This window comes from Melozone crissalis, unplaced genomic scaffold (assembly GCF_028551555.1).
Source record: "Melozone crissalis strain CALT ecotype California unplaced genomic scaffold, PUWL_Pcris_2 ptg000049l_1, whole genome shotgun sequence".
In the NCBI taxonomy this organism is placed as follows: domain Eukaryota; kingdom Metazoa; phylum Chordata; class Aves; order Passeriformes; family Passerellidae; genus Melozone; species Melozone crissalis.
The window spans coordinates 816,419-837,195 of NW_026535827.1; the positions used below are offsets into that span (position 1 = coordinate 816,419).

General features: G+C 41.0%; 1 protein-coding gene across 1 annotated transcript; it reads right to left on the bottom strand.

Annotated features, from left to right (window-relative positions):
* Positions 1-284: 284 nt before the first annotated feature.
* Positions 285-4,880, bottom strand: LOC128943621 (alpha-ketoglutarate dehydrogenase component 4-like). The gene is made up of 4 exons (XM_054286516.1): positions 4,842-4,880; positions 3,938-4,001; positions 1,539-1,741; positions 285-302 (listed from the first exon to the last, which is right to left on the bottom strand). The coding sequence occupies exons 1-4, from the start codon at positions 4,878-4,880 to the stop codon at positions 285-287; spliced, it is 324 nt and encodes a 107-aa protein (XP_054142491.1).
* Positions 4,881-20,777: the final 15,897 nt, after the last annotated feature.

Below are 20,777 nucleotides of genomic sequence, written 5' to 3' on the forward strand. Positions count from 1 at the left end.
CACCGTCCCGGGATTTCTGCTCACCCCTGCCGTTCCAGCCTGCTGTTTCCGAGAGTCCTGTTAAGGGCACTGGGATTGGCTGCCCCAAGGGTTTATGAAGCAAAGCCTCTCTTCCATCCCTTTCCGTCTCGACCGAGCTGCCATTGCCACGTGCTCCACGAGCCCGCGCCACATAGAAAAAAAAGGCAAAACCTAAACCAGCATCACAATCGTAATACTAAGGAAATGCTTTTATTGTGAATGTAATATTTCATTCTTCAACAGTGGCAAATAATTTTCCATATTTATTCTGGACCTCCACGCTGTAAAATAAAAGCATATAGTTAAATGTATTCCACTAAAAGAATGGAAAATGGAGATGAAATCTTTTTCAATGTTCTAGATTAACAAATAGAGTTTTAGTTTTAATTTGTGATTTAGACATTGATTTTTAACCTGTATTGGAACATACACAGAATGTCAAAGTATCAGCATTTACCCATAAGAACTCCACTTTTTCAGGGGAAAATACAAAAAGATCAATACCTGCAACCTATAATTTTAGCTCCCACTCTGAAGAAAAATGTCTCTTACTCACTTTAAAAAGGTCTGATAAACACAGCACTAGTAAACAGAAGTTTTAGAATTATTTTCACTGCCCAAATTCCAAAGCAAAAACAAATCCAAGGTCAGCCATTACAATCTTTATGAGAAATCAGAAAGGTACTCAATTCCTTATTTTGCTAATGAAATTATTTTACAATTTACCTCACCATTACAAAATTTATGCGAGAGGTCAAGGAGCATATTACAATGCAAAATGATTAATTTTATTTCTAATTATAATACCATACTGATATTCATGAAGGAAAACTGATTTCCTCTATTAATATGATCACACTGTAGCTGTCCTTATAATTTAACAAAGCTATGTGTCTTTTCATTTCAAACTCACACCCGTCTCTCCAGTTCTTCATATTTTGTGCATTCTCTCTTTTTAAGCATCAGTGTTTACAACTGAAAATTGTTACAGAACAAAAGCAGGTTTTTCTTGCCTTTTATGTACAATGGCATATTTGCAAATATTGCAGAAAATATTTATATAAAGTTTAACCAAATGTTTCTACTACTAGAAATACAAGCAGTAACTTACTAATACATAACTTATACTAGCTCGAGGAATATCTTAGACTTCAGTCGCCTCGTAATAGCCTTTCCTGGTCTAAGAACACTCTTGTGCTCCTGTACAGCATATTCAAATTACATGTTAAACAGCTGTTACACAAGAGGTAGTGACTGTGATTAATGTAGGCTATGACTATCACAAGCTGTCTGCATGGCTGTATCTCTCTAATTAGTGACACCACAAGCTACTAATTAGTGAGCGTTGGGTACCTTTTGTATTAAGATTTTGTAGTTTGGGTACTGTGCATCAAAGCGGTGAAAACTCCGAGTATACATTTGCCAAGAATTACAATGTAATATCGTATTTTAAACTTGGAAAGAGGTGTAGAAATAAGATAAATACTAGGCAAATACAGACAATAAATGAAACTTACTTGAATATATTCAATCTCTTCATCTGACATTAGTTTTCGTCTGTATTTCTGAGGTAAGGTTCTTGTTGATTCAGAAGTGTCTGGTATACCTTGTACTCTACTAACCGGTGAAATATTTTGAAATCCTGGTGATCTGCCTCCTACAGACTCCTGTGCTTTTGAAGCACCAAGAGATGGCATACTTGCTTGTAGAGATTCCAGTACTGAAATCCAGATTGCAAAACCATTACAGAAATATAACAAGACTGTAAAATTAATTAGTGAGCAGCCAATAAAAGTTACCAGTTATTGACAATGTTCATTATAAAACATACTCAAAAGAATTAAAATAATTTAAAGATATTCTAGTTCTCACAAGCTGTTTTTACTGTTGTTAAACATACCAAGAACATGGTGAAAAAATTCTGAAAGTAAAAGAAAGCATATTTGAGTGGCAGAAATACGGATGTGGAAACAGAAGATAAATCGACATAGATCCTAACAAAGGCTTTTTTACTGGGAAGCTGTACTTGCAGAAGCAGCATGAAGTATCAAATGTGTGTGTGGAGGGGACTATGTAGAAAGATAAATAACTAACATCCAACTAAGATGATGCTTTTTTTTACTGCAACTGTAAAGACAAACAACTGAAAAGGAGGTGGAGGCTTAGAGAAAGAAAAAGCTCACAACTATGGCATACCACAAAATGTAAAAGAATGCTATACCCATTTTTAATATTCCAAAATGGTATCAAGAAAGTAAGGTCGCAAACAGAGCAAGGAGGCAGAGAACGCATCAAAAGGAGCAGAATCCGAACAGGGAGCATGCCATTAAACTGAAATTTTAAAATTTAAGAGCAAAAGGCAAAAGGAACAGAGGATGAAAACAAAAGAAAACAACACAGAGATGATAATAGCTTTGGCTAGTAATGACTACAAAGTATTTTTAAGAAGTAACATACCTTATATATTAAAAAAAAGTTTCTCTAAATTTGTTTTATATACTAAATAAATACTTAGAAATTTGCCTGAGATTTCCTTCTATTGTATTTTTTAAAGTCTGAAGTGTATTTGCAATAGAAGCATTAGCAAATCCAAAACCCAAAGTCAAGATTAAAAAATACCTGACCTAATACTGCTGTTGCTTAAGCTCAGATACAGTCCTTACTACAGTTTTCCCTTCCCTGTTTGAGACCATCATGTTGCAGTAGTAATATGATAATAGAATTTGGTTGACCTTTAAAGCACTCACATCCCTAAAAGTATAGTTTTGATCTGCAGAGCTGTGTGTAACTATGTAGAAGCAACATTCTGGTATGGTGAAACAGTTATTGCTATAGCATTCAAGCAAAGTGAAGTAGATTGCAATTCACTAGTGAAGCAGCAGAAATTAATTAATGTACAAAGGTCTAACATACTTAAAATATATAGCCACAAAAATCTTGTGATGCAAAGATAAGCATAAGCTAAGTAACATGTTTTTAAGCCTTTGAGAAAGCAATTCGCTGGCATGAAAGGTGGTGCAAATGGCTGAACTGGGCACAACATACAAAATTCTGACTGAAAGTTATCGCAGAATATAGTTCCTGAAGAATTCACAGGTAAGTCAGAAGTGGCACTGATGTTCATTGTAGATACTTTGCAGTGTTAATGGATAAACTAAACTTAAATTCTAAATATAATGCTGTGGCAAATACATAGTATGGTATCATTTCTAAACAAGTGAGAATAACAACAGAGCTTCTTAAAATTACTACTTTAGTTTCAAATGCTTTATTGACTCAAAAGGAATATTAAAACAACATCTAGCTCATTAACTTTGATGTTCTAAATGTAACAGTATTGAGGTTCCTATAAATATGAACGTAGCTATAGGTGTAAAAATAATGTCAAACATTGCAATGAAGTTAATTTTTTCTCAGCATTAATTATTAGCACAAAGAAACACTTCTTAAAATGTACAGTGGAATGGCTCTTAGCCATAAATCAGGGTTTTAAATACCACCAACATCACACACTCCGATTAGGAAAACAAAGGATGAGGAAAATGCAACATCATTTTCGGCAAAGATCACCTAATACCTAAGGCTGTTTCAAATTCATTTGGATACTATCACTTCAGACAAATATTTGTATTTTCGAAAATGTGACTTCTTATTTAAGAAGAAAAACATCACTAGAAATCCTTGTGATTCTGCCTTGACCAAAAAATAAAGGCATGCATGTATTATTTATATTCCCACAGTTGTATAGTCTGAAAAGGAAGCCTTCTAACTAAAGCAATGATTCAGAAACCCTGCTCAAAATCAGTTGAGTTGCATAGTCAAAGCAGAAAAATTGCGTGGATTCTTATATACAACAGTTTATGCAAAGAAATATGGCATATATGGCATAAGTTGTATCTATAGATGAAATACTTACTTTTAGGTCTGGGACTACTTTTTCTGTCTGGGAATTTTATTAAGGGAGTATGTGGCTTGACTACCTAGAACAAGACAACGTAGTAGGAGAAATAGGGAGAATAAAACATATTTATAGACAAATATTAACTTTAATAAAATGGAACACACAACAAATTAAACAACCACTTCTATACTGCTGCTTTGCGCACCAGCACTGTGATAAAATTACTACTTGAATTTAATTTTTACCCAAGGAGAAATTTCACCTTTAAAGGCACTACCCTACCCTAGTGTTCAGAACAGGAATAAGCATTCTCTTTCTTTTCTCGCAGTAATCATTGTGTATGCAGAAATAGCTACTACAGTAACAAAAATGGAATTATGAAGTTTTAGCATGTGAAATTGCTAGCAGTGCTCTTTACCTGTACATATTTGTTCAGCTGTCTGGCTGGGATGGACTAGTTCCATTAAGAAAAAAACCCCTATAAATTATAACATCTAGTATTTAAAGCCGCTGAGCTTATTTTTTAAATATGTCTTTTCAATAAGACTATGTTTCACCTTTGAAGGGAAGAAGGATGGCTTAGAAACGAGATACTGATTAGCCCACTCCCCTCTTGAAGAGCGACCGAAAAGGGGCAGCCTGCAGACTGCTCAGTAACATCCTTTGGTACCAGAACCAGGCACAGGAATCTAATGACCGGCGCCACGGGGCCGGCCCCGCCGCATGCTTCTTCCCCCCGCGCCAAGGACACCAGGCCTCTCCAGCGGTGCCTCGGGCATCGACCACCTCAGGCCCCGGCGGCCGCGCGCAAAGCGAGGCCTGCCACCCGCACCAGGTTCCAGGTTCCTGGCCCCAGGCCCCAGGCTCCGGGCCCCAGCCGCCTCAGCCGCCTCCCGGTCCACAGGCCGCGCACCGCTACCTGTACGACTCTAGCGGCAGCTGCCATCTTACTGCCCATGGTTACGCCATATCCCAGCGCCTGAGGAACAATACCAGGCCACGCCCACTATGAGCCGGGCCCAGAGAAGGGGCTGAGGCAGTGCCAAAATACAAATAAAATAAAGAGGCAACACATTAAAATTTAAAAATCGTTTCAAGTAGCTCGGCATTTTATTTTAATTTGATCAAGACACAGCCAATCCACATTTGAAAAGCTGACCCTCACTTATAAAGAGTGCCGATGTTTTAATTTAACATATTGCTTTGATGAGTTTACCTTGGCTAGACATCAGAGGGCCAGCCAAGCTGCCTTATCCCTTCCCCTCCTCAGCAGAATAAAGGGGAGAAAAAGACGACAAAAGGCTCATGGGTTGAGATAAGGACAGGGAGATCACTCAGCACTTACCATCACAGGCAAAACACTAATTTGGTTCTCAGTTGATATCTTTCCAATTGCTGATACTTCTTTTTTATTTTCCACAGAACACTTGCAGTTTGATTTCAAATTATTTTGATTAATGATGAAATATTCACAATTGCTTTTTCCAATTCACTAACTCCTAACCAGGGGATAAACCATCTGGCAAAGGAATGGAAAGTTGTCGATCTCTATATAAAAGGATTGCTAATTCTTTTGGTTTATTTTAGATCAGCCTTCAAATTCTTGGTAACTGTAATATTTGGGATTATGGCTCCTAAAGTGCAAATACCCTTGTCACCAAAAATCAGGAATAAAACTCTAACACTGTAATTTCAGTATTAGAATGCAGCATCACTTTTATTTACAATGCCAGGCATGAGGGGGATATTTCCACCTAACCCATGCACCACAGCTCACTAACAAACTGGTTTAAATCTATGTAACTTATACATATTCAGTATATTTCTTGAAACTCACACATATATGCTAAACATCCTTGTAAATTCTTTTGCATATTTAAATCACTTCTCAGATTTTATTTACATTAGAGTAGGGGTCTTTTGAGGGTCTCTGGTGGTCATATGGGGAACATCCCATTCCTCAAATTATCCTTTTTTGGTCACAAGCCTCCAAAAAGAGTTTGTTCTCTTTGAATGCATCCCAGTGATGTGGTCTGGCTAAGATACACCTTCTTATCAGTGTTGCTCAGGCCCACAGTCATTAGGGCTAAGATAACCACTTGCACACATTAATACAGGACTAAGCACTGTCGGTTAAAGCTAAATTAATTCACAAGACTTAAACACTATTTCTTACAATTAAAGATTTTCCCAAAACCCTTCCAGTTCTGAGGTAAAGCCTTTTCACATAACAGTTAACCTGAGCAGGCCCAGGCCTGTTCAGTGCTGCACCAATCCCTTGGCCACAGGATAAACTCGACCAGCTCATGGTAACAGAGGAGCCCACAATCAGCTTAAACTTGATACTGGTGATTATGCCACTTGCATTCCCTTGCCTTTATCTAAAAGTGCAGCATGAAGTTCTCATGAAAACATAATTTCTTGTTTGCTTTTAAGAAAATCTGGTCACACTACAGTTCATATGGTTTTCTACAAAAGTAATGTTGACACAATCTACTTTGTCTAGTCCTTTTTGGGGGATTACATCTGTTTATACATGTGCTAGGGTAAGGTAATGTCTTCAGATCTCACTCCTGATCTTTTTCTTCTTGATCTATATTAAATGAGGTACTTACCCACAATGTTGCCCATTTTATATCAGTGGGGATTGGAACTCCAATTAAATGTATTCCTTTTCCTGAATGTTCAGGCATATGAGCACATATCCAACAATCACTCAGATTAGCTCTTTGTTACTTCCTACATCAATTTCAGGTGGAGACTGAAGCTCTATTAGTTTCCCAGAACTGATCTCAGTGGGATTGTTAAACTTAGTCCATTTAACAAGATAAATGAGAGTTAAAACTTCATACTGCTTTGAATAGAAATATACAAAATTTAATCCAAATGGAAATGCAAACACCACTGTAAAATAACTCCATTCACACGTGTTGTGTTTGATAATGACCAAACGCCAGGCACCCACGAAAGCTGCTTGCCCACCCTCCCGTGACACAGCTGAGCAGAGAAAAAATCAAACAAAGGGTTCATGAGTTGAGATAAGGACTGTGTGAAAACACTCCAAGGGCAAAACAGACTCAACTTAGAAGTCCATAGTGAAGTTATTACTAACAGAGTCAGAGGAGGATAACGAGAAGTAAAATAAGCCCTCAAAACCATCTTTTCCCCCCCAACCCCTCCCTCCTGGCCACCAACAGCACAGGGAGACAGGGCATGGGGGTTTTGGTCAGTTCATCACCTGAGATCTTCTGCGGCTCTGGGAGAGAAGTCCTTCCCCTGTGAGACCGTGGGGTCCCTTCCTACAGAAGAGACTTCTCCACAAACTTTTCCAATGTGGTTCCAATCTCACAAGCAGTAGTCCTCCCAAATCTACTGCAACATGAATCCCTCCCATGGGCAAACAGTCCTCCCTAAACTGCTGCGGCGTGGGTCACTCTTCCACAGGATGCAGTCCTCCAAGGACAGGCTGGTCCAGCCTGGAAGCAAGGGCCTCCTCTCTCCACCAGGTCTCCCACTGGATCACAGCCTCCTCCAGGCATCCATCTGCTCTGGCATAAACAACTCCCTCACAGGCTGCGGGTGAATCTCTGCATCCCCCATGGACCTCCATGGGCTGCAGGGGGACAGCTGCTTCACCATGGTCATCACCACAGCCTACAGAGGAATCTTGGCTCCAGCTCATGGAGCACCTCCTTCCCCTCCTTCTTCACTGACCTTGGTGTCTCCATGTTTTTTCCCTCACATGTTCTCACCTCCTCTTCTTCAGCTAGGAAAATAACCTGTGCCCCACTTTGTTTTGATTTTCTTCTTAAATATGTCATCACAGAGGCATTACCATCATCTCTAACTGGCCCAGCCTGGGCCAGCGGAATGTCCATCCTCAGAGCCATCAGGGACTGACTTTGCTGGACATGGGGGAAGCTTCTAGCAGCTTCTCACAGAAGCAACCTGTGTGACCCCTCTGCTACCAAAAACCAAGCTGTGCAAAACCAACACAACATGTTATTTCCCAATGACTCACAAAGTCCTCCCATGTACAGTTCACGTGGGATCTTAATTGACTTTAATTGTAGAGGTCCAGTTGATTTACTTTCCATTCAGGCTTTGGTGCTGCTTCAAGTCTGCTGTAATGAATCTATGTACAGATTCTGACAAGCTTGGCTGCTGTATGGGTGGTTAACAAACCTTGAAATGGTTCTTTCCAGCTTTCCTTTAAAGATTCATCATTCCAGGTTAGAAGATATACCCAATCTCCTGGTTGAAAGGGATGCACTTGGACATCCAAGGTAACAGGTGATCCTAAAACAGTAAACCTATGCAAAGATGAGAGGTTTTCTTCCCAAAGATATTACATACTCCCACAAATTGTGGTTCCCTGTTATGTGACTTTCCTGGGTATAATCACAGCCTGATATGATCTCCCATAGAGTATTTCATATGGACTTACCTTTTCCTTAGAGCTTGGATGAATTCTAATTCTCAGCAATGCCAGGGAAAGAGCCTGTGGCCACTTAAGTGATGCTTCCTGACAAATTTTACTCATTTGCCTCTTTATGCTCTGATTCATTCCCACTAGATTATGGTCTCCATGGAATATGCATGTCCCACCTTATTCTTAATGTTTTGGGCAAAGTTTGTACAATTTCGGCTTCAAACTGGAGTCCTCTGTCTGATGACATTCCTAATGAGACCCCAAATCTGGGTATTATTTCTTTTAACAATATTTTAGTTACCTCTTTAGCTTTGTTGGTGTTGTTGGGGAGGATGAAACAAGAAAGCCTTATAAATATGACTGCCTGGCAAAAGATTTTGAGAATATAGAAACTATAAGCGAAATTGAAATGAAAGCAAGCTTTGAGATCCCTTAGTTGCTGAATAAAACAATGATGTGACCAGCTGAATGTAATCCCCCCTGGAGGAAACAACTCCCTCTGCAAGGAGGCAGGCCTAAGAGTCAGAGCAGACCCTGCAGCTTGGCAGATAGGGCCCAAAGAGTAAGATTTAGGGTTTAAAATGTAAACATAGTATGGTAATGTAGTGATTCTTATAGGTTGTATGGAAATGTTATAGGATATGCATGCTGTAGTAGATTGGCTAATGAGAATCTGAATATTCAACACTGAAGATGATTTATTGTATTGTAACGGGAACTTCGCTCTCTTTTCGCGCTCTCTTATCTCTCTTCTCTCTTATCTCTCTTAGCTTTGTCTCGCTCTCGCGCTCTTCTTCGCGCCCTTTTCTCTCTTTGTCTCTTTGTCTTCTCCTCTGCACTTCTTCACCCCCTCCTTTCTACATGCTCTCCGCTCTCAAACCTTTGCCTTTAACTCTCTTACACTTTAAGCCTCTCTTCTCTCGGGCCTGTTCCGAGCTGCGGCTGGCAGCTCGCAGCAGGGCCCTTCACCCACGCCCTTTGCAATAAACTGCAAGTTATACGACTTGGCTTCAAAGAGATCTCGTCTCCGTCCATCCCAACCGTGCGACCCCGCGCAGCTCCTACAGGTGTGACAGGGGAAAGCTTCAGGCCAACCAGAAATGGTATCCACTAACACCAGTAAATACTATACTCCTCTTGTCGAGGCAATACAAAGAAATCTATTTGCCAGTAGTGTCCTCAACAATTTCCTTTCTTTGTAATTCCTGGAGGTGGTAATTTATTATTTTGTAGGAGTTATTACCAAGATGCCTTTTGTCAGCTTTTGCTATTTTATTTTTCCTTCTGACAATTCCAATGCCTTCCGTAAAACAATAAGTTCAGCCGTCTGTACAGAAGCAGGCAAGGGGGAAGCTTTTACAACCTCTGAGTTACCAGAGTATCTGGATTTGTTATGGGAACATTCTTTAAATCCTCTCTGTTGGGAGTAACCTTGTTCAATGGTTTGTAAACAGTCATGTTGTAATTCCTCTCCTGTTTTTTGAGGATCTAAAAACATAGATGAAGTGCAGAAGTTACTTTGAGTTCAACATTGTCTTGTTCCAAAATAACTTGATATTTTAGCATTCTGCTAGCAGACAACCAATGATTTATTTCCATTTATGTTCTAAAACAGTTGTAAGCATGTGTAGCACGTAGACAGTGATCTTTTGTTCCAGAGACAATTTTTTAGCTTCTTGAATCAACAAAACTGTAGCTGCCACTGCCCTAAGGCATGTAGGCCAGCCTTTACTGACATTGTCCAATTGTTTGGAAAAGTATCCCACAGCTTGCTTCCATGACCCTAACTTTTGGGTCAACACCTCCAGGACTGAATGAAGCCACTCATGTAAAAAAGAGCTCAAAGTGTTTCATTAAGTCCAGCAATACCAATGCTGGTGCAGATATCAAAGCTTTCTTTAAAGTGTTAAAAGGAGACTTACAGTCAGGATTTCAGTGTAATACTGTTACCAACAATTTGGAACAAGTTAAAAAATTCCTTAACACCAATGTGGCATTAAGAAGTAGGCATTCTTTATTTGGCTGTATGCATGAGGGGATATTTCCTCTGAAATATTGTGCATGCAGAGTACAGAAAAACACCTGCTTCTATACTGTATTTTGCATACATATTCTTTGATTTTCCCAGAATAAACATACATATAATCATTTCCCCAAAATAATTAACATATGTTCCCTCCCCTTTACACGTGTTTTTCTGTTCTAGGGGTCTCTTTGGTGGGTCCTGGTGGTTGGCGACCTCAAAGTCATACCTGACTGCCCAGTGAACTGGTAAAAGTTGGCACAACTGGGCTGGTTGCTTTCCAATTCTCCTTCTTACAAAATGGGCATTGTACAGTTCCACAGATCAGTGGTTTTTGAAAAGTAAGCATTGTGTAAGCCCACCAAGTGCAGAAAATTTTTCATCTGGCAACATTCTTCCCCCCCCCTTGAGACTTGTGAAGCTTGTCTTCCCTTCAAGCCTTCATAAGCCACACTTTGCTTGTTTACTAACATCATATAAGTTCCTCATGTTGCATTAGCAATCATGTATTTTATGCAGCTAAAAGCAAGCATCATAATCACAATTATTACTATGATCACAATTATACTTTGTAAAAGTGAGGTCACCGAACCAGTCAGAGAAAATTCAAATTCTTTAATTATTTTGTTTAACCAGTTACATTCTAATTCCGCCTTTAATTCTCTGCTACATGCCACAACTGATTTTATCTCTCTCTATATGATCATCCAATTTAGCAGTCACATTTGGAATGTGCACACAACAAGTATTGTTTAAATTCAAATAACAACATACTCCATGTAACAGCAATAGGTCTAAAGCTAATCTGTTTTGTTAAGTCATTTTAGTCGTGGCTTGCAATTGTTCATTTATTTCAGTAAACCTCAATTGAGTTGCATTTGCTCAAGTTTTGCCATGGCTTGACGCTGGCGCAATGCCAATGCCCCCATGAAAATACATTCTCCCTGGTTTCTGCTGTGAGATATGACCAGGAATAAGCAAAGCAGGCTCCCACTTAGAAATAAAGAAAACTTTATTAACTAAACTACAACTATAAGTAAAAAGAAACACACAGGGAAAAAGAAAACCTTCCAGAAACATTTCCTCCTCCCCCCACCAAATTCCAATACATCCATCCCCCAAATTTCAGCTCTCAGTCCATCATCACCCTTTAGATAACCAATTTTCAATTCATCAAGAGGAGAGGAGTCCTTCTTGTGCCATAGGCTTCCCCAGGAAACACCATTGATCGTGGCACCGCCCGGAGAAAATCTGCTGTTGTGACCTCTTCCATGTCCAGTGCTCTCACCACTGCACATGGACCAGAGCTGCTTCTAGGGTTGTCTTTTTTAAGGATGCTTTGTCCCGTTCCAAAAAGAGCACAGTCTCACCTTTGGGACACCTGTCCCCCCCAAATTTCACCCCCTGGGGCCGAGGGGTACCAACACTGAACCCTCTTGCTTCTGAGCCATTGCCTCCCCATGGATGCAGTCTCTGTGTCACAAGGAAACATGGTTCTGTCCATGGCTATAACAAGAAGAGTCCAGCAAAAGCTACTCCATCATCTCTTACCACCTAAGATTCTTCTCTACTCTTCCGGCATCTTTCATGTTATGAACAAAATTCGGGTAATATTTTTTTTGTGAGAAAAAGTTACAAAAAGGCAGCCAGACCCGGGTAGCTGCTGAAGTTCTTCGTGTTTTGTTATTGTAATCACGAGTCGTTGTGGCTAATCGCTCCTTTTGTATCAGCAGAGCCTCGCCCGAGGCTAAGTTGTACCTTTCCCAGAAGGGTGGGAACCTTCTCGAACAGTAGAAGAGACCTGAGAAGGTGAGGGGGGCTATGCAAAGTGACTCCAAGACCACAATGCAGCATGGGTCCCCCGCTGTACGGAGAAAACCCCAAAACAACGAGCCACCTAAGAATTGAGAGACTGGAGTGATGTCTGGACGTGAGGAGCCGAATGCTGAGCCTGCAGAGACGTGGAACACCTTCGGACCCTCTCGCCCTGACCATGAGAGACGACCCCGGCGGTGAGACCAGGCCGACTGAGCCGGCAAAAGCAAAATCTGACGGGGAATCACGCCCTAAAGGCTCCCACGAGGACTGGATTCCCCCAGCTCTGCCCCTTGTGGACAGAGCTGCGCATATCCTCCTCTGAGTCGCCCGGGAAGACGACGGGGACTGCAGACCCGTCGAGCCACCCAATCCTGAGCTGATCACTTTTAATAAAGGCATTAAAAAGGAGAAGAAGTCTCCTGGCCCTTGTTTATTTCATTTCACTTACACGAACCTTCATCATACTTGCCCATTTCTTCCTCTATTTCATCTCTATCTCTCTTCTAGGAAAGGTTAATGTTCTGCAAAGTTTTCATTGTCCAAAAAAAGGGTTAAAAGCTCGGGCTCTACCCGCCCAAAGCTCCCACAAGCAGCCGGACACCTTCTCGCTGCCCCCCCCCCCCTCCTTCTTCTCCTTCTCGGCTGTACTGCCGGCACATGTTATCAAGTTTCAAGGTAGCACAGTCACAGGCACAGGCTGTACTCTCTCTGTCTCCTGGGGGGGGCTGCCCGATACCTCCTGGTGCTTCTACCATCCTTCCATGCCGGGGCCTCTTCACCTCCCATCTCTGTCCAAAGCCCCGGCCTACCTCACCCGGCTGCATGGCTTCCCCTCCCCCACCCACAGCAGCAGCTGGACGGGGGAGAGATCCGAACTCTTTCCCCGCCGAAGAGGCGTATCCATTGTCCCCAGTGGCCACACCAGGTGCCAATATTCAAATCTGAACACCTATTGGTGACCACAGCATATCCCAGAAAACCTACTTCCTTTCAAACCACGACAAGTTTCCATTTGTAGCCTCAAATTGTGTATGGCCAGCCTATTCCTGAAGGTGGATATTTGCATAGTAAAGATGGATTCTAAAATCCTCCCACTATGGTTCCTTTACAGGGGTGTTTCCAAGTTTCATCATGTTTAACTTTTCCCCATAATCAGGTTCCCAATGGTGACTCCTTCCACAAGGGACATAATGTTAATACTCCCAGTGTCTATTGTGCTCTTGACTCTCCCAAGAGCAAATGTGTAGTCCAAATTCCATTAATTCCCACCCATACTGTGGGTCCTAATGATTTTATCTTGTTCCGCTGACAGTCTATATCTCTCCAAGTCTCATTGTTTATTAGGTGAGACCAGGTGTCATTAAGAAAGGTAGAATCATTTATACAAACACATCCCAATCTTAGAACCTGTGCCACAGTCATGAGCTACTGTACCTCAAGATTCCTACTAGTACAAATGAATATTTGTGTGCAATTCCACTTTTCCTTTGCCCTTGGATCTTTTTGCCTTGACCTTATTAAATCAGAATATTTTATACTGACCTGTAAGGGGTCCTCTGGGATCCTGGACTCCCTTTCCAGTCTAGACACCACTGAACTGGCTGGATATATTCCCATTGTCCTGTTTGAGGGCTATTCCATATTTCTGGTATTTGACATCCCCAAGGAGTGTTAGTGCAATCTGTCAGCCAATAGATATTTCCTGAGGTTATTTTCAGATCTGGTTTTGAGATATTACAATTCTCAACAGTATTGTCATGGTTTAGCATAGTTTGGTTTTTAGTTAAGGAAAAAATCCACCAGCTACAGAAGTGATTCCCTGTAAGGACCTTGGCAGCTTCTTTTGGACCTGACAGAACCAATCAGCTGGCTAGTTTTGAATATTGACACCCTGTTAAACCACTTAAGAAAGCTGAACACGTCTCTGTGAAATTACATTTAAAATCTAACAAATCCCGGGAAAATCTCTCTTGCTTACAGCTTTTGAACAGGTAACTGGACACTGCCTGGGCCAGGCCCCACTCTGCTTTGCAGCCCATGCAGCCTGACGGGTCCAGGCCGGGCCCTGCTCTGTTGCAGTGCTGGCCAGGTCAGGTTGTGCAGCCAAGAATCTCAGCTGAGATTCTGCCGCTGCCGAGTTGCAACCATGGGTGGCAGGACAGGCCAGTTCCACTTGGCTTCAGGTGGAGCCAAGCCAGGCTCCTCTCCGGCCGCAAGCTGCTGAAACATCCTGCTGGCATCACAGAAAATCATGCAGCTAAGAACAGAGGTGGCCCTGCAGGTCCATGCAGAAAGCAGCTGGAATTGAATGCAACAGGGGCTGGAAAACAGCCATGCAGCCAGAGCAACCGCCACCTGGCAGAGATCACATGACCATCCACAGGCCCGGGTGAGAGAGTAACTCTTTCAGTGCACAGGTGAAACTTGCAGACATTAATCCTCTCTCGAATGAGAGGAAAAGGAAAGGGTGAAGACACATAGAGAAAACAACATGGAGACACTGAGGTTAATGAAGAAGGAGTCAAATCCAAGATGAGAGGAGAATGAGGAGATGCCTTAGTCTTGGGCTGAAATTCTCTTGTAAGGCTATGGTGAAGACATAATTGATACATCAAACCTAATTTCCCTGTAACTCATGGAATGCAGTGGGGGCATGTCATGTTGTAGCCACAGCCGTGAGAAGAAGCACCAGTCCTGAAGCAAGCAGATGTTGAAGTAGCTGTGATCTAATGAGAAGCTTGAACAGAGAGAGATGAGGGAGATGAAAAACCTGGCCCCAGGGATGGGAGAAGAAAACCTCTGTTCCCAGAGATAAAAGAACATTTATTTCAATACTGGAAGAGCTCATCCTTAAAATTGCACCCCAATAAGCTGAAATGACCCATGGTGGTACTTGTGAGAAGACTACCAAACCATAGGAGGAACTTCACAATTGCAGATTTCTGGGCGGCTGCTATTGGTGAAAATTAAAACCACGAGAGAATTGTTTCTTGTAGAAAAGTCTCCATGGCATGGCAGGAGAGACTCCTGTCCCTAAGTGAATTGAAGAAAAAAAATTTTTAGAAGGGATAAACTGACCGAAAATACCTAATTTTGTCTCTTGACATTGTCAATGAGAAAAAAAAGTTGGGGGGAGGAGAAGTGTTTTGAAAGTTTATTCTGATTTCTTCTTATTATTTATCTTTTAGTTCTGTTAATAAAGTTTTCTTTATACTCTGTAAAGTTTTGAGCCTGCTTTTATCCTTCTCCTAATCCTTATCTCACAACAGAAAATGAGTAAATAATTCTAGTGAGTGCACTGGTGTTTGGCCAGCGCTAGACCTAGTACAAATATCATTCTTACATGTCCCTAGGAAGGAATATTCTCCTTCCATCTCTGTCCAATTGGCATGGATGCTATTTCCTTCCCACATGTTCCCAAATTTTTGTCAAATCGCTGACTAAAGCTCCCCACAGAACTGGATTTTCTGCAGAGGTTGGCAAGCAAGCTGTTATATAGGTTTGTCCCAGTTCAAGACAAATTTAGGAGGAAACGTCCCAAAAGGGTGTCACCTCTAAAGAAGAGTAGGTTTTTTCAACCCCTCCCCCATGGGTTCCCACAGGTTCTAAAGGAATTCCCTTGGAGAAAGTGAAAAAAGAATTGTTTATTTACAAGCAAGTTGCTCACAGGCATGAAAAAAAATAAACAATGTTAAATAATAAAACTTTTTGCTGTTCTGAAGATATTCAGAGTCCTTTCTGTAGGTGTGGCTCAGTACTTTCCTGATCTGGAGCTGGCCTCGGGGCTGCAATTCGGCATGGGGGGAGGGGCAGACAATGTTCTGGTGTTTCAGACCAGAGAAAAGCCGAACAGTTCCAGAAGAAGAAAAAGAAGAAGAAGCCACAGACCCAGGAAAAACTTCTTGTCTCAGCTAACAAATGAGAAGCAGCAGGGATGAGTCTGATGTTCTGATCAGCAGCAGGGACCACAGCCTTCTTTCTTTTTTTCTTCTGTTGTTTTCTACTTCTTTTTCTTGTGGTTGCTGATGGTCATGGTTGTGGTGGTCACTGTTGATGATGATGATCCTTGCACCCCACTATGGGGCTTTTTATTTATAAAACATCCAATCAGCTAAAAACAAGATTCTAAAACACCCTCTCTAAACCAATCTGAACTTGATTCTAATGTGTGAAAGTAGTATGATAGGATCAGTTCTTACCCAAAAAACGACACATATAATATTATCTATTTAAGCAAATGTGCTATCTGTTTTCTTACTTAAAATTTACATGAATAAGTTTATCTATCTACATTAATAGTTTGATCTATTTATGCATGTAATTTTATCTGGTTTATGTGAATAATTCTATCTATTCTAGTGGCAAGGTTCTGCTATGTTTTTGTTATGGCTAGGACTAAGTTGCTGAACTTTAAACTAGGCCTTAGGGCCTTTACTAGCTAGCACAGTTTCTTCAGGCACTTAAAATGTATTTCTACTTACTTAAAACTATAACTTACACTTCTACTTCATATCTATATGGCTTAATATACCTTAATTTCTCTAAAGGATTCAATTCATCCCCTGAATTCATCTCTCTTTCTGAAGAACTCAGAGAAGCTTGCATTCCAACATACAGGACCATACAGTCACCCCAGGACATGGTTACCTTCTGTAATTTGTCAAAATCTTGCACTAGCTTTAAGATCACATATTCCTTCCCAGAGATTACCAACATAGTTTCCACAGTTATTATAAATATGCAATTATTTATCATTTTCATCTAGATTCAATAAATAATATCCTCCAAGAAAATAATATCATACCATATATCATATCATATCATATCCTTAAAACAATAGGATTTATATATTAAAAAAAAAAACTTCCACAGTGTTAGTCAGTCTTGTTTCTGCTGTGTTTGATGTGTGGTTACTGGTTTATCCCATGTGTGATGAACCCAGGGTTCAATTCCTTCCACCTTGAGTGCAGTGTAGGTTACCAGGAGGACTTGGAAAGGTCCTTTCCACTTTTCTTTCAAGGATTTAGAATTCCAGGTCTTTACATATGCAAAATCCCCAGACTGGTATGGGTGAATGGGTGCATCCAAAGCAACTGGCCCCAATAGGGTTATAAACTGATTGAACACAGCAAGAGTTTTTCCTAAAGAAATTAGGTATAGATTTAAATCTGTTTCTTCCTTTGCACGTATTTATCTGGGAATGGAGTGTTTGATACAGCTGTCCGTATAGCAAATTATAGGGACTTACTTTGGTTTTTGACATCAGCTGAATTGACTCACAAAAGAGCCAGAGGAAGGGCCTGTGGCTGTTTTAGGGAAGTTTCTTGGCACATTTTGCTAATTTGTCATTTCAAAGTCTGATTAATCCTTTCCACTGTCCCACTTGACTGAGGTGTGTGTAAGTCCCATTTTATACCTAGAGTTTTGCTCAACTGTTGCACCACATCTGCTATAAAATGTGGGTCCCTATATGAAAACATCCCAAGTGTCACCCCAAATTGTGGCATGTTTTTTTTAAGTATGATTTTTACCACTTCCTTAGCTTTATTGATGTGACAGGGAAAGGCCTCTGGCCATTTGGAAAATTTATCTGCCAATACCAAAATATACCTTTATCCATTTTGTCTGCATAATTCAGAGAAATCTATTTGCTAATAATCCCCAGGTGAATTTCCCTGTTTAACTGTTCCAGGAGGTGGCCTTTTCCTATTTATGGGATTGTGTTTTAAACAAATTGGACATTTTGTTATTACTGATTTTGCTATTCCAGTCATTCCCACACTAAGTACAGAGTTTGGGAGACTAGATATCATAGACTTAATTCCCCAGGGGGTTTTGTTGGTTTTTTTCCTACTATTTTCCTCATGACACGAGGTGGAACTATAACCTGTTGGCTATCTCTTACCCACCATCCCTCCTGATTCTTAATGGCTTTTAATATATTTGCAAAGCATTGAACCTCACTGTAATAATTAGGCTTAAATTCAGATATGTCAATTTGGTTTTGTGACACTAACACTAGGATGACTTTTTCAGCTACTCCTCAGGCTGCTTTGTCTGCCAAAGGGTTTCCCTCTATAACATTAGCTTGTCCAGATTGATGTGCTTTGCAATGCATCACTGCCACCTCCTTTGGTTTTTGAATTTGTTCCAAAAGTTTTTAAATTTCTTCTTTGTGTTTAATAGATGATCCTTGAGCTGATAGCAGTCCTCTTTCCTTCCATATAGCTCCATGGTCATGAATTACACCAAATGCATACCTAGAATCAGTCACAGTATTCATTCTTTTGCCTGCTGCCAAATTCAATGCTTGTTTTAGTGCTATTATTTCTATTTTTTGGGCTGATGTGTTAATTGGTAAAGACTGAACTTCTACTATCTCAGTAGCAGTCACTACTGCGTATTCTGCCATCCGTCTTTTAGAAAACTGCTGCCATCTGTAAATAATTCTAAATCAGGATTCTCTATTGGTTCATCCTGCAAATCAGTTCTGCTGGAATATACCTGTTCCATGGTTTGGAGACAATCATGTGCCAGGGCTCCATCATCCACTGCCTTTGTATTGAGAAACACAGCTGGATTTGTGGCTGCTGTCATCTTCAATTCCACATCATCCTGTTCCAAAAGCACAGCTTGGCATTTGAGCATCCTGCTGGGGGACAGCAAATGCCCTTTTGCTTTAATAAGGATATGACCATGTGAGGGACTGATGCTGTTGAGTCAGGGACGGAAAGAAAGACTCCAGTCTTCAGATGGATCAGAAGGCTAACTTTAATGAAAGTTTTTTTATAATGTGACTTGCTAAGGTGATACTTGATTGGTCTCAAAGTAGAAACATCTAACACTACTGGTGCGCTATGTGGAAAACCATAACTACAAACAATGGTTACAGAAAGAGATAATAATTGTTTTAATTCTTTCCTCTAAGATTCCCAGGCTCAGCCTGGGAGAAAGTATCTCTGTTCTTTCTTTGACTGAACTGAGAATACCCACAATTCCCCCTTTTTGTTTAAAGGAGGAGGCGGTGTTTGTAATCTCCTGCGGGATCCCTTGCAGGAAAGAGAACAAACGCAGCTCCAGAGGTTTATCAGCTATCAATCAAAACCCCAACCAGACATTGGCTCAGAACGGTCGAAGAGATCTCTAACTTATACTATAAATTCTCTACCATTACATTCCCTTTATAAACTTCACTATTAACAACAAAACATTTTATAAGCTTAACTACTAATAAGAAACATTGTTAGTCTGCTCGTAACACAGGCAGTCTAACTTGTCAGCAGTCTGTTTCCGGGAGCAAAAAAAAGATAAAATGTTCATTTCCCACTCGTAGAGGGGCCAACTGGTAGATGATCGGTATCTTGATCATCGTTCAAAGACTGTGATTGATGGTCAGCACTTTGGTCATCGTTTGATGCTGTACTCATATTGTTGTTATCATATCTCTAGAGTCCCATACCGTCTGAGTGGTTTTCTCACAAGCAGCTCTTCACAGCAGTGTTGTTCCTGCTTCTTCATCAGGGCTCCTCCAAGGCTCTCCCTGACCGGCCAACCCACCCCCTTTTATCCCAGTTATCTTCACTAGCCACAGCTGCCACCCAATTAAGGACATCACAGCTGCAGCCCATTTAGAACAACTAGGATTGGGGCAAGGCCACAAATACAATACATATATTTTACTGGGACTCCCACTATATTTCCCTCTTTTCTTTTACTTACAGATATTCAAGTACTATACAGATATTGAAGTACAATATATACATTTCCCCATGACCCAAAGGCCATGTACCACACACACAGCTCCTTGCTCAAAGGCCATATTCTTCACAGCTCTTGGCTCTCACATCTCCTTGACTCAAAGGTTGTGTTCTTCTACAGCTCTTGGCTGTCTTAACCTCCACAGCTCTCAGGCTGCCACAGCTCTCGGCTGTCCTATCTTCTATCACATCGGGGTCACCAATTGTTGTATTCATATTGTTCTTATCATATTTCTAGAGTCCCGTACCTTCTGAGTGGTTTTCTCACAAACAGCTCTTCACAGCAGTGCCATTCCTACTTCTTCATCAGGGCTCCTCCAAGGCTCTCCCTGACCAGCCAACCCACCTCCTTTTATCCCAGTTATCTTCACTAGCCACAGCTGCTGCCCAATTAAGGACATCACAGCTGCAGCCCATTTAGAACAACTAGGATTGGGGCAAGGCCACTTATAAAATACATATATTTTACTAGGACTCCTACTCTAGTTTGAAGGTTGCCTGCTGGCCACATTCTGTTTCTGATGTCACAAGTCAGGGCGAACACACCTCGCAGGTATCCATCATACCCCAGTACCTGTGGAGACACATGCATACCCGCAGCCCCAAGTGATAAGGTCGCATGGGCCCTCCCACTTATTGGTGGCAAGGTCCCATATCCAGACCTTCACTCAAGGCAGGTATGTCTCACCTGCTGAATTCAATGAGAGAAAATGATTCAAAATGACAGGAATCTGAATTCTGTGGCACTGTAATATGATTAATTGTATATAAAGCTTTTTCCAATCAACTGTGTGGGGTCTCTCCCAGCATTCCCCCTTTTTGTTT

Excerpts from the sequence above, each read along its gene's own strand:
- LOC128943621 (XM_054286516.1), bottom strand. The coding sequence starts at position 4,880 with ATGGGCAGTAAGATGGCAGCTGCCGCTAGAGTCGTACAG. Across the intron at positions 4,002-4,841 it reads CTGCCGCTAGAGTCGTACAG|GTAGTCAAGCCACATACTCC; the intron begins GTAGCGGTGCGC and ends GTCTTGTTCTAG. Across the intron at positions 1,742-3,937 it reads AAGTAGTCCCAGACCTAAAA|TACTGGAATCTCTACAAGCA; the intron begins GTAAGTATTTCA and ends TCTGGATTTCAG.